At 42.4% G+C, this 12754-nt stretch overlaps 3 protein-coding genes and 1 long non-coding RNA gene across 6 annotated transcripts; 2 read left to right on the plus strand and 2 right to left on the minus strand.

Annotated features, from left to right (window-relative positions):
- The first annotated feature begins 784 nt into the window (after positions 1–784).
- LOC131102063 (uncharacterized) lies at positions 785–1856 on the plus strand. The gene is made up of 3 exons (XR_013627728.1): positions 785–901; positions 974–1021; positions 1097–1856. It is a non-coding gene; the product is annotated as an uncharacterized LOC131102063 (long non-coding RNA).
- A 66-nt stretch (positions 1857–1922) lies between these two features.
- On the minus strand, positions 1923–4476 carry LOC131101877 (2-iminobutanoate/2-iminopropanoate deaminase-like). Of its 2 annotated transcripts, none has more exons than XM_058047267.2 (6): positions 4310–4476; positions 2990–3095; positions 2847–2901; positions 2690–2758; positions 2285–2340; positions 1923–2172 (listed from the first exon to the last, which is right to left on the minus strand). In XM_058047267.2, exons 1-6 carry the CDS (start codon positions 4372–4374, stop codon positions 2116–2118), a joined length of 408 nt encoding a protein of 135 aa, XP_057903250.2. In that variant the 5' UTR covers positions 4375–4476; the 3' UTR covers positions 1923–2115. The 2 variants fall into 2 exon arrangements, with proteins under 2 accessions (XP_057903250.2, XP_078648268.1); XM_078792142.1 differs by lacking the exon at positions 4310–4476 and adding an exon at positions 4072–4241.
- Positions 4317–10665, plus strand: polr2k (RNA polymerase II, I and III subunit K). 2 transcript variants are annotated; one of them, XM_058047269.2, is made up of 4 exons: positions 4317–4711; positions 10080–10148; positions 10243–10335; positions 10574–10665. In XM_058047269.2, the coding sequence occupies exons 2-4, from the start codon at positions 10088–10090 to the stop codon at positions 10594–10596; spliced, it is 177 nt and encodes a 58-aa protein (XP_057903252.2). In that variant the 5' UTR covers positions 4317–4711; positions 10080–10087; the 3' UTR covers positions 10597–10665. The 2 variants fall into 2 exon arrangements, with proteins under 2 accessions (XP_057903252.2, XP_057903253.1); XM_058047270.2 differs by lacking the exon at positions 4317–4711 and adding an exon at positions 7781–9898.
- Positions 5297–9718, minus strand: stk3 (serine/threonine kinase 3 (STE20 homolog, yeast)). Its single transcript, XM_058047266.2, has 11 exons — positions 9527–9718; positions 9152–9232; positions 8952–9080; positions 8765–8879; positions 8459–8623; positions 8218–8385; positions 7993–8130; positions 7789–7914; positions 7504–7705; positions 6942–7156; positions 5297–6688 (listed from the first exon to the last, which is right to left on the minus strand). Exons 1-11 carry the CDS (start codon positions 9547–9549, stop codon positions 6530–6532), a joined length of 1521 nt encoding a protein of 506 aa, XP_057903249.1. The 5' UTR covers positions 9550–9718; the 3' UTR covers positions 5297–6529.
- Positions 10666–12754: the final 2089 nt, after the last annotated feature.

Genomic DNA, 12754 nt, shown 5'->3' on the forward strand with positions numbered 1-12754 from the left:
GGCATGACAACCCCCCTGGAGCGTCTTAATGGTTTCTTCCTCATTGTGCAATCATTCAAGGGACAAAAACATAAGACACACACCTGAAATCGCACATAGCAACGCGTCAACACACACACACACGGGTCAGCTGGCAGAGCTCAACCATCCAGTGTGTTCTCTTGTGTCCCATAGATGACCTCTGACCCTCCTGTGAAATGCACAGACTTGGTTAGAAAGAACAATTGTCATTGGCTGATCTTTCAACAGAACGCTCTTTGACCAGCAGTTTTGTATAGTAGTAGTATACTTAATAAGCTTTGCTTCTTCCTACTCCTTTTGGACATGTGGAACTGTGAACTGATTATGGTATGCACTCAATTGTAATCTGATGCATGTTCAAATGAAATAAAACCATTAATAGCAGCCGAGGATTCCTGTCTCATAGAAGATCTTTGACTAGCTTTTTTTGCAGTAGGCCTTAAAAACAGTAGAGCACACCTGTCATATAGAGAATCTTTGATCAGAGTTTTTGGCAGCAGATTCCTAAAAACAGCATGTGGAGAATCTTTGGCTGGGGTTTCTGCAGTAGGTCCACAACAATGACCTGTCGTTTCTGGCTTCCTGTCAGGTGCAGCCAATGGCAACATAGCAGAAGACAGTGAAACCCTTCCAGACCAAACGCCCGCAGATGCCTCCGATGTCAAGGCTGAAGGTGAAGACACTGCAGTTGAGACAATCGTATCAGAAGCACCAGCAGCACCAGCAGCACCAGCACCATCAGCAGCACCAGCAGCACCAGCAGCACCAGCAGCACCAGCAGCACAGGAGGAGCTGCAGCTGACGGACGCTGAAGCTCCACCTGCAGATGTGCCTGAGGCGGCGAGCCCATCTGAGCCTGCAGATGCAGATCCACCAGACAGTAAGTCAAGTCAGGTGTTTGAGCACTCCCTGGTGTCTGCCGTGTATTCTCAAGCACGTTCCATCTGCGTAGGTCGGGTAGAAGCTGCTGATCCACCGCAGCCCGCAGAGGAGGCGCCAGGTGAGTGAACGTCATGTCATATCAACGCGCAACATGCCCATCCTAATGTGTTGCTTCACACCTTTCTCCCTTTAGCTGCAAGTGATTGACAGCACACATCAGCGCACGTTTGGATGTACGATACTTTTATGTTGCCAAGATGCACAAGACTGCACACACCAAACACCTTCCTACCTTCACCACAGCACTTAATCGTCCTTCGCAGAGCACTCTTTCTTTATTATCATCTCCGGGAAAGTCAAAGCCAAAAACGTGATGAGAATTCAAAATTAATATTGTGTGGCATCATCAGAATAATATGAAAAGTGTATTTGTGTACACACCATTAAGATGGGGAGTTGCTGTAGCTTGCTAGCTAGCAGCTGTCTAGAGTTCCTTTTGCATACTCGTTGTGAAATCCGGTGTAAACAATGATGAAAAGGAGTGTAATGGTGACTATGTGGGTGTTAAAAAACATATTTAGGTTTTCATGCTCCAACTATGAAAGTATTCCATTTATTAACATTGACTACCGTATTGTGGAAATTCATTTATCCGGTCTGGAACCAGTTGACTGCAATAGACGAGGGACGACTGTGTTCCTTATTATCCAATTTAAGTGAATAGGCCCAGGTCAAAAGACATCTGTGGCTGTAGGCAACCCCATGATGTTTTTATTTCGTAACACCACGATCTGTTTTAGATCTTTGCAAAATGAAAACATTATGAACTATTGAAAAGATCATAATGACTTCCCATTAATTGTCTCCATTTCCAAGATTTCGCAGCTAATTTTCCCATAAAGTTTCCTCAGCTGTCCCTGAGCACAAATGACAAAGTCTGTTGTGTGTGTGTGTGTGTGATGATAAAACAAAGAACCACATGTAAAAAATAAAATAAAAATAGAAAACCAAAAACCACCTTTGCAGTTGAGGTTGTTTATTTAACATCTTCACATTACAGTGTTGATTGATCATTGGACCTTAAGTGCCGATCTCTTCATTGGGGATTTAAAGTCAAAGGCCAGTAGTGAAATGGTTTAACAGGCACACGTTAGGAAATAAAGTCTAATCTTGATAGTTGTGCTATAACTTGTTAGTGATTTTTCCGGCTAGTCAGGAATCGGCGAGAGGGCCAAGGACCGCCACCGCCTCGATTTCCACCAGACCGCCCTGAGGAGAGAAAAACTACAGTTCAACCCAAATCGGTACAACTAAAAATAGAGTCCTGTTGGATGGTGAAAATCAGTGTGTTATTCTGCTCAAGTGTACTTCAAGTACTCACTCGGGGGAGCGCAGCCACTTGATAGGCGGCTCTGGCAGGGAATTGGCTGCTGAAAACTGCAAAAAAAATTACAAAATCATAAATTCAGAAACGCATGTCATTGTAGTATTTTTTTCTGGTGATGACATTTGTTGCTAGGCAGAATTCAATCATAACTGCCTTCTTGGGCAGTGATAAAATTGCCATATATTAGCCACGCCCACTTCTGTTAAACAATAAACGGATGGCGCTTCTGCTGGTTATTCAGGGCTGCAGGAGGTCAGTGTAACGTGACCTCCTGCAAGTGTCGGCTTTCAGCCGGGTGGGCGCCGTAGCTTCCATTTCACGGGTAATCCATTCATAGAGGACAGTGTGAGTGAGGGGCCTCGTGTATAGTAGATGTCAGTCACAGAGGCGTCGACTCACATGTCTTGTACACTTCATTGACGCTGTTGAAGTCGTTAATGTCTGCAAGCAGCACAGTTGTCTTCACCACTGGAATAGACAGAAGGCCAAGTCAGGATGTTTGTTTCATAAAAGCAGGGGAGAAATATTAGTAGCAGTCGTAGTCGTGAGACGTCACCATTGCTGTAGTTGCAGCCAGACGCTTTCAGGATCTCCCCCATGTTGACCAAAGCCTGTGGAAGAACATCCATAACAAATAACATGAAGTCCGTCTGGTGTGTGTGTGTATTATATGATATGATATACTGCATGCTTCTTCACCTGTTTGGCCTGAGCCTGCACCCCTCCATCGACCAGCTGACCAGACGCCACGTCCATCCCCAGCTGACCAGAGATGTACAAGGTTCTGTCCACAAGCACCGCCTGACTGCAGAACACAGAGGACTCATTCTTTAGTCATTCCAGACAAGAACATCTTTACATCGTCTGGCACATAGTTGTGCTGCGTGCAGTGGGGCTTTAAGGACCTGCAGTGCAGTGACGTCAACAATATACGGAAGTGGCTTGCTACAAGCTTGCTCAATTGACAACTGAGCTAAAAGCAATTATTAGGGTAATATATATCAAATATCAAATATATATCAAATCATGTAACCAGCCCAACGATTAATAACCTAACGTTTGTTATTTTTGTCCAGCGGGATTTAAGGACCTGCAGTGACGTCACCAATATACGGAAGTGGCTTGCTACAAGCTTGCTCAATTGACAACTGAGCTACAAGCAATTCGCGGTTAATTGTTAGGGTAATATACATCAAATCAACTCATATAACCAGCCCACTGATTAATAACCAAACGTTTGTTATTTTTGTCCAGTGGAATTTAAGGACCTGCAGTGACGTCACCCATACAGGTAAATGCTGTGTCTGCAACAGGCTAAGCTAACGATTCCGAAGTAAAGCAACGTATTTACCCGCATAGAAGTTAGAGTTTATTGGCAGTTATGTAAGATAAGACGATAAGTCATTGACACTCTCAATATGTGTTTAATGTTTAGCATTAACCTCATGCTAATCTCTGTTATGCGGTCACACCATTGTTTTCTACAGCGCCCGTAGTGGCGGCTAGGGTGAATTACAACTAGCAACATGAGTAAAACGTCAAGTGATGGCTAGTTTTAAAACTGTTTGTATGAGGTTGTCAACGTAGTAAAAAGGAGCCCATTTGTATAAATTGTCCTTTCAAAGTCCTCGTGTAGGGCAACAATTGGCCGGACTCCGCCCACTGACTGCCGATTGGCTAAAACAGGAACTCCCCCTGAATATGTGCTGCTCCATTATAAAACAATCCAACCTACCGTAGGTAATAGCACTGTGTAAATCTGTCCATTTCAATTAGTTTACCTGTATATTCCTTGCCTGACTGGCGCTTTGGCTGTGTACGTAATCTGCCGACGAATTGTTGCCATTCTAAATCACCAGTTGTTCGTCAAAAGAGTGTTTTGGACTTTGCTGCCTGTCTTCTAAAAGTCACTGCTTATATGAGGGGTCATTGTCCAGTGAGTAGACCCGCCTCTGCCATAACACGAGCAGACGTTTCAAACAGTCCTTTTTAACCCCGTTTTAGTAATGTTTTTGTTACCTGTATGGACCAATTGCAGCAGGTGCCAATGGGGTATTAATAGTCTTTCTGTTGAGAGTAGACATCCTTCTGTTGTGTTATTCCGATGAAGTGAGAAAACGCTGCCTGCGGGTGAACTTGTAAATTGAGAGGAAAAGGAAGAAGTTTGTCCCGCGGTTTGGCTTGCAGGCGAGCATGGGGGACCATATAGTGAGTGTAAATATAGCGTGCTTCGTGAAGCGCCAAGAGAGGACACCATATAACGTTTTTCGTTATTATTTTACAAGTTGTTTTCGTGCTCTTATTGTCAAGAGAAACCACATTTCATCGAGCAAAATCGGCGAAAATCACTTTAGATTACATTACCTTCCACACTGCAAGGGGACTTGCTATTGAGATCTCCTCTCATTCCATCTGGAAGCGGTAAGTGTCTGTCTCCTTTGTCCTTCCCTACGCTGTTTGAAACACTTTAAGTTTAGAATGACTATATTGTACAGGCTAACTAGTTAGTTCGCCAGTTTCCACCTGTCCTGTTTTGTCCCTGCAGGGATCCCGTAGCCTGAGCAATGTGATGTACAAAAATATTTTCATGTATCCAGGACTCCACTAATACCACCATCTCAGTTTAAAAAGTAAAACACTATCTATGCTCTAACTACGAAAATATTCAATTTCTTAACACTGACTAATATTGTGGTGTCTATGCACTAGACAATAACCACAACGTGTAGAACGCTTATAGTATATATGATATACATTTTCAGTTTCAAAAATGCGTTTATAGGCAGTCAATGGGACGAAAATGGTCCTGAGGTTGAAGAGTGTAGACATTTAAGCAAATCTCCCACACTTTGCAATATATTTTCACACAATTAGGTATTGAAACTGACTGATATAAGAATCAAAGTCATAAAAATAGCAGAATGCACACGTTTCAAGTGTTAAGAGTCTCAATAAAGTGTCTTTCATGGTGTATAACATAATACACAAGTAAACAATTCACTGTGGTTGAGGTTAACTAAAAGTAACTTTTATTCTTTCATGCACTTTTTACAAAATAAGGTAATAAATTAACCAGTTTCAACACAAGATGCTTAAATTCCACACTTCCTCGTATCATTTAGTGGTGAAATGAAAATACAATATCATGAATATTATAATAATGCTAACTTATGTCTTGTACTGTACAGTTAATTAATAAACATCTGTGCAGGTAATAAAACGTCCTTCCAAACACATGCAAAGACTCAAAAAAAAAACAGCAAAAATGAAGCGGCATATAGTTAACAAAGGTTACAAATATGAATCAACGTCTATCTCGTAAACCATTGTCAATGAAATGTTTTAAACAATAAGTGTGAATGCTTAGATGCCGCCGCTGTATCCTTATTAAGTTCAACAATGAAATGTGGTCCGGAAAACCGTTAAAACACAAAGAGGTGAGTAAGCCATGACGCCAGTGAAATGTGTACACAAGGATATTATTAAATAGTGGAACAGGTCTCGTCAAAGCCACTTGGTCTGCAGCGTGTGCTGATCCGCACCGCGTGTTCAACAACATTCACATGTAACAGTCTGTTGATTAAAGAGAAAAAAAAGCCAAATGTCGACCGCTTGTGGCGTTCAAGTCCCAGCAGTTTGCCTCCTTCGGGACATTCCAGTGCACTTTCACACCACAAAAAATGAACGAGCTGTGGAGCAACGTAACCGTTACTGTTAGACATTCTGTGTTTGTTTTTTTTCCATTGAAACTTTGGTATTAATTGAGAGTTAAATGTGATTATTTTGTGTGATTGGTGTTGGGGGGGCAAAGGCGCAGGGGCTTAAAAACGAGGGAATGGTGTTATGAGGCACATGGATCGATGAGGTCTGGTCAAAGACCTTCGTGTGCAATCTTAAAAAGGTCAATCTGACATTAAACGTCCTGAATGCGTGGTCCACATGCTCATTCCAGCTCCATGTGGTGACTCCAATGATTTAAGGCATCATCACAATTTTTGATTGTCTTTGGTCATGGCTGAACTTGCTGCTCTTGGAGCAGCGACTTATGCGTCATATTTACACTCAATGCCAGCTGATGAAGAACAGAGGAGCAACATCCAGATGACAATGGAAGCAACCGAGGTGAGAATAGGAGTGAGTCACCCAGCTAAAGTTCTTCCCTCGGCCGACTTCAGACGGGAAAAGCTCAAGCCTGGAGAAAGAAGGCTGCAGAGATACATTGAAAGACGAAGGAGGCCATCAGAAGTTCTGTTGCCGCCGCTTTTTGGCGTCCATGGCATCCAGGATGGGCTGCCTCTTGGCTGTGTAGCGCTGCCGCAGCTCCTCAATCTCCCGCTCCATCATGGGATCCAGGGCGCTCAGGCGCATCTGCAGCTCCTCAAAGTCCAGATTCTTCAACTGCAAACCAGAGAGAAAACCAGTAAATGGCTGACCAAAATACTCTAGGCATTACGTGCTGTCATCAAAGTGCCCGTTACTACATGCTCACAGCATGGGTGTAAAACCACTAAACCACTGTTGGAGGTGTGTAAGTGGAATAGGTGTGTCCCACTATGTGCATTAAATAGACGTTTTTATCTCTGGGAAAGAGCCCATGTCTCACATAAGGATTGCAAATAGCAGTTTTCCTTTAAGCGCTGAATGAACTCACAAAGTCAAAGTCGCCGTCCTGCGGCACCTTCCAGTTGTCGGGGAAGATGTTCTTGGACTGGATGTGGTACCCGGGCTGCTCCTGAGGCTGGTTGTGGTTGTAGTTCTCCTGCTGGTGCTGGTGCTGATGCTGCTGCTGGGCCGCCTTGTTGGAGTCCTGCTTGTCAAAGTAGTCCATGAAGGATGGACGTAAGGGCTGCTGCGGGGTGGCGTGCCCTGCAGGGAACCAAGAAAACTGGATTTTAACCTGCTCGGCCATTTTGTTCATTCCATCCTTTTGTTTTACTTTGGCAAACAGGCTAGCCTAGCACGATGCTGTTGTTAAATTGTGAGTGTAAGAGACATTTTTAGGGGTGTATCAGTTAGTCCCGGGTGGACCACCCGCGAGTGGTCCTGGAGTTAGTTGTATAAAAGTACACAACAGTGCGTCTTGGAGCTAGCTGTGGACAAACACCTTTAACGCCAATTGGCATTAAAGCTGGACACACAAAATGGCGTGTTCGCTTTTTGTCCAGTCTAGATTTTGTCCAGTACACTGTAGTGTGTTGGGTGTGTGAGCTCACTCCTCATGGATCTCTGGTCCTCCTCTTCCTCCTCCTCGTCGCTGTTGATGACCATAGTGCCCAGGTCCGACTCCAGCATGGTGTTGCCATGTTCGATCATTGTCTGCGCCCCGTCGCTCATGGTGCTGGTGGCTCGCATGGTGCCCGCGCCCTCTGAGCCGGACTTCACCATCGTGTGAGAGTCCACCTCGGTCTCCTCCTCCTGGAAGACACAAAAAGAAGAAGAAGGATTTAGCCATTTTAGTATCCAAACAAAACCCTGCTTATCAGTCAGGGTGTACGTACAGAGTTGTCATCCTCCTCCTCGAGCTCTCGCTGCTGCTCCTGCTGCCTCTTGGCCTTCATCTCCATGGCCTCAGTGATCAGGTCCCTCAGGATGGTGACTGGCTTGGCCTGGCTAATGAATGGATGCTGGGGATCCGCAAGAATAGCAAGCGTCAAGCAAAGGTCTTCCTGCGTCTGTCTTCAAAAGGAGCCTGGTTTTATCACCTGTAAGAGCTGCGTGGCCGTCACTCTCTGTTCAGGATTCTTCACCAAACACTTCTTGACAAAGTCTGTGAAGTCGTCTGACCACAGCTCTGGTTTTCGGAATGTCGGTGGAGGGTTGGTGGGGATCATGAAGATGGCCTGATGGGGAAGAAAAGTAAACATGACACGTCACATCTTCGTATAGTACCTTTAAAAAAAAAAGAAAAAAAAAAAAAGAATACTTGCTCTCATGGGATGGATGTCTGCATAAGGAGGCTTGCCCTCTGCCATCTCGATGGACGTGATGCCAAGGGACCAGATGTCGGCCACACAGTTGTAGCCGATCTCCTGGATCACCTCCGGGGCCATCCAGAAAGGGGTTCCGATCACGGTGTTCCTCTTTGCCATGGTGTCCTGCGGAGGTAAAACTGTTGTCATTTGGGCCCCACTCCAATGGAATATCACCATCCTTGAGCTCGGATCTTACCGTCAGCTGCCCGGCCACTCCAAAGTCGGCCAGCTTGGCGTGTCCCTCCGTGTTGAGGAGAATGTTTCCCGCCTTGATGTCCCGGTGGATCTTCCTCATGAAGTGAAGGTATTCCAGACCCTTCAGGGTTGATTTTAGAATGGTGGCGATCTCATCCTCTGTCAGCTGGAGGGGGTAAATTATTTTTACATATGTACGTTATGAATAGCAAAAGTTTGGCCCTGTGAAAGATTATTTCTATTTCCATTCATTCCTATGGGGAAAAAAACTGTTTAAAAATCCATGGTGTTGGCTCGGAGCACCCACCGTTTTGTTACGCAGCCTGATGATGTCTGAGACAGAGCCTGCCCCGCAGTACTCCATGACGATCCACAGGTCTGTGTTTTTGAAGTAGCTGCCGTAGTACTTCACTACATAAGGGCTGTGGGGAAAAGCAAATCCATACAATAGTTTAATATAAAGTAAACCGATATGGATGTTTTTTTTTTCTGACCTGTCACACTGCTGCATGATGGAAATCTCCTTGATGATCTCTTGTAGATCCGACTCCACGGGAACCTGCTTGATGGCCACAACCTGTCCTGACTCCTTGTGGATGGCTTTGAACACGCTGCCATAAGAGCTAAACACACAGCACAAGTCAACGAAAAGTGTCACACTTTATGCAGAGTCTAAATACTAAATAACTCTCACCCTTCACCCAGTTTTTCCAGAACGTCAAACACTTCCTCTGGTTGTTTGGTCAAACTGTCTTCACTGAGTTTTTTCAACTTGCTGTTGGAATAAGACAAATGTAATGAAAACAACAGCGTGTCTCGTCACTGATCAGCAAAACTAAAGTGTTGTTTCCAGTTAGTCGCATACATGTAGCATACAGCTGACTGAAAGTTGCTCACTGCATATAACAATAATAAATCCTCATATGGTATCATTATTTATCTACATAACCGGAAAGTGTTGGGAGAAGACCGGTGAAGCTAACTGGGGTTAGCATCATCACCGGTTAGCTTGTCAGCTACCGCCTATGTTGGGGTTTTTAAACATATATACAAACAACAGCAGTCAAACCTTTTCGGGGCGGATGGATCCATGGTTTAAGAATGTAAAATTATACAAAACACCCGCAATGGAATGATGTTTAGTTGCTTTATCTGCTATGATCACCGTGTGAACATTGTCGTCGTTGTTGTCAAAAAAAGTAGAGACGAGCGAGAGGACTAGCAGTGTCTTCGTCAGGTGATAGACGTTTGTGGATTTTTTTTTTCTTTTTATACCAGCGCGCCCCCTGCCGCCTCGGAGTATAAAGGCATCTCATTCGGACCAATCATACATCATTTTACTTCGAGGTGCGTGCAATTACTCACTACGCATGTGCAATTCAGGAAGTAGCGTGTTTCTGACGAGAGTAGAGCAAAACAGCGAACTTGGTTTGTGAACACGGTGAGATTATTTGGTTACTTTAAACATTTGTACTATATATGCTTTACATTTGGTTATTCGTTATGTGATATACCTCTACAGCTGAAGCCCACACATTCATTGCGCCATGCTTTTGCCGTTATTATAGCTCACGTCATGCTATGTTGTGATGCTACATATCATTCTAATTGTGTCTTTTTAGTACACAAAATGGACCCACCGAGAGAAGTACAGCCGCCCAAGCAGCAGCCCATGTTCTACATATGTGGAGGTGATGCACCAATTCTTAATTATTCATGTTTCTTTTTTCATATTTGTTTTTTTAACCGTACCATCACATGCTTTTCTGTCATGTTGACCTGCAGAGTGCCACAAGGAAAACGAAATAAAAGCCCGTGATCCAATCCGGTGCAGGGAGTGCGGCTACAGGATCATGTACAAGAAGAGAACAAATAGATGTATCCTTTCACATTATTGCACTGGTAAGGCTACTCAGCTATTTTTTGGAAGGAGCGAGGGGGTGGGGGCACGTTTCAGAAAGGTAAGGGACAATGAGAGTCATTTTCAATGAAGTCTTTCTTTAAGTATAACAATAAGCAATAGCAATTGAAGTTGAAAAAAGAATACATGCCTTCACAGGAATTTGTATGCGTTTATGTATAACATGAGCCTCTTTCCTTGACCCTTTACGTCCAGTGGTTGTTTTTGATGCCCGATGATTGTTTTTGAGTTTGTGCTGTTTGTAGTTGAGCCAGTGTGTTGTTTTATTAAAAGATGATTTTCACTTACCTTTTTTTGTGTGTTTTGAGTGTAAACTTACACACCCCCATTTGAAAATGGACAACTTTTCCATCTTCTTGGGGGAATGTTGGAAGATCTCATTGCCTATTTTTTTGTTGTGCACCATAGATGTGTTTTTTTTTAATTCCATGATTTTTGATTGGTACACTTCCATTAGGTGGAGTGGTATATATTAAATTAGGTAAAAATGCACATGAATTATATTAATGTTTGTTACATTAAAATATACGGCCAAAATCAAGTAAATTATGGCAATATCAGAAGACATTGTGTATGAATGCTTAATAGCTGAAGAAAAAAAACGAATTGAGGTGGAAAGGCACAAATGTCGAAATGCAGAATAAATAAGAGTAAGCAGAAGAGCGTTGAAATGTAAACTGTATGAATACCTAGCATGATAGCACAAATTTTTCATGAGTTTCTACTAAATGGCCCAAATGCTACTATGCGCATGTTAACGCGCTAATATTAGCATCAAATATCTGTCTATGTTCAAACAAATGAAAATGTAAAAAACAATGCCCATGTTGACATGCTAGCGACTAAGTGTTTTTATATAAGTTTTTATGTATGAAAACAGCTAAAACTAATTTTAGCATGTAACACCTAGCATGGTAGCACTAAGCTGCCTGCATTTGTTAATACTAGCAAAGAGATGGCAAAAAAGCGACCATGCTAATGTCAGGCTGCTAGTAATGCTAACTGCTAGCATGCTAACAGTAGCATGATAATGAATACCTAGCATGATAGCACAAATTTTTCATGAGTTTCTACTAAAGGGCTCAAATACTACTATGCGCATGTTAACGCGCTAATATTAGCATCAAATATCTGTCTATGTTCAAACAAATGAAAATAAAAAACAATGCCCATGTTGACATGCTAGCGACTAAGTGTTTTATATAAGTTTTTATGTATGAAAACAGCTAAAACAAATTTTAGCATGTAACACCTAGCATGGTAGCACTAAGCTGCCTGCATTTGTTAATACTAGAAAAGAGATGGCAAAAAAGCGACCATGCTAATGTCAGGCTGCTAGTAATGCTAACTGCTAGCATGCTAACAGTAGCATGATAATGAATACCTAGCACGATAGCACAACTTTTTGATGAGTTTCTACTAAATGGCTCAAATGCTACTATGCTCATGTTAACGTGCTAATATTAGCATCAAATATCTGTGTATGTTCAAACTAATGAAAATGTAAAAAAATGCCCATGTTGGCATGCTAGCGACTGTTATATATATAACTTTTTATGTATGAAAACAGCAAAAACTAATTTTAGCATGTAACACCTAGCATGGTAGCACTAAGCTGCCTGCATTTAATACTAGCAAAGAGATGGCAAAAATGCTACCATGCTAATGTCAGGATGCTAGTAATGCTAACTGCTAGCATGCAAATAGTAGCATGATAATGAATACCTAGCATGATAGCACAATTTTTTATGAGTTTCTACTAAATGGCTGAAATGCTACTATGCTCATGATAACACACTAACATTAGCATCAAATATCTGTCTGTCTGTTCAAACTAATGAAAATGTAAAAAAAATGCCCATGTTGGCATGCTAGTGACTAAGTGTTTTTATGCATGAAAACAGCTAAAACACATTTTAGCATGTAACACCTAGCATGGTAGCACTAAGCTGCCTGCAATTGTTAATATTAGCAAAGTGATGGCAAAAATGCTACCATGCTAATGTCAAGATGCTAGTAATGTTAACTGCTAGCATGCTAATAGTAGCATGATAATGAATACCTAGCATGATAGCACTAATTTTTTATGAGTTTCTACTAAATGGCTGAAATGCTACTATGCTCATGATAACACACTAACATAGCATCAAATATCTGTCTGTCTGTTCAAACTAATGAAAATGTAAAAAAATGCCCATGTTGGCATGCTAGCGACTAAGTGTTTTTATGCATGAAAACAGCTAAAACAAATTTTAGCATGTAACACCTAGCATGGTAGCACTAAGCTGCCTGCATTTGTTAATATTAGCAAAGTGCTGGCAAAAATGCTACCATGCTAATGTCAGGATGCTAGTAATGTCAACTGCTAGCATGCTA

The sequence above is a fragment of the Doryrhamphus excisus genome, linkage group LG7, assembly GCF_037039965.1.
Source record: "Doryrhamphus excisus strain RoL-2023G ecotype Guam linkage group LG7, RoL_Dexc_Guam_v1.1, whole genome shotgun sequence".
Classification (NCBI taxonomy): domain Eukaryota; kingdom Metazoa; phylum Chordata; class Actinopteri; order Syngnathiformes; family Syngnathidae; genus Doryrhamphus; species Doryrhamphus excisus.

Excerpts from the sequence above, each read along its gene's own strand:
- LOC131101877 (XM_058047267.2), bottom strand. The coding sequence starts at position 4,374 with ATGTCTACTCTCAACAGAAAGACTATTAATACCCCATTGGCACCTGCT. Across the intron at positions 3,096-4,309 it reads GCTGCAATTGGTCCATACAG|TCAGGCGGTGCTTGTGGACA; the intron begins GTAACAAAAACA and ends TGTGTTCTGCAG. Across the intron at positions 2,759-2,846 it reads TGGCTGCAACTACAGCAATG|TGGTGAAGACAACTGTGCTG; the intron begins GTGACGTCTCAC and ends TGTCTATTCCAG.
- stk3 (XM_058047266.2), bottom strand. The coding sequence starts at position 9,549 with ATGGATCCATCCGCCCCGAAAAG. Across the intron at positions 8,131-8,217 it reads CAGACATCCATCCCATGAGA|GCCATCTTCATGATCCCCAC; the intron begins GCAAGTATTCTT and ends CTTCCCCATCAG. Across the intron at positions 7,915-7,992 it reads CGGCCACGCAGCTCTTACAG|CATCCATTCATTAGCCAGGC; the intron begins GTGATAAAACCA and ends GCGGATCCCCAG.
- polr2k (XM_058047269.2), top strand. The coding sequence starts at position 10,088 with ATGGACCCACCGAGAGAAGTACAGCCGCCCAAGCAGCAGCCCATGTTC. Across the intron at positions 10,149-10,242 it reads CATGTTCTACATATGTGGAG|AGTGCCACAAGGAAAACGAA; the intron begins GTGATGCACCAA and ends GTTGACCTGCAG. Across the intron at positions 10,336-10,573 it reads CAAGAAGAGAACAAATAGAT|TGGTTGTTTTTGATGCCCGA; the intron begins GTATCCTTTCAC and ends CTTTACGTCCAG.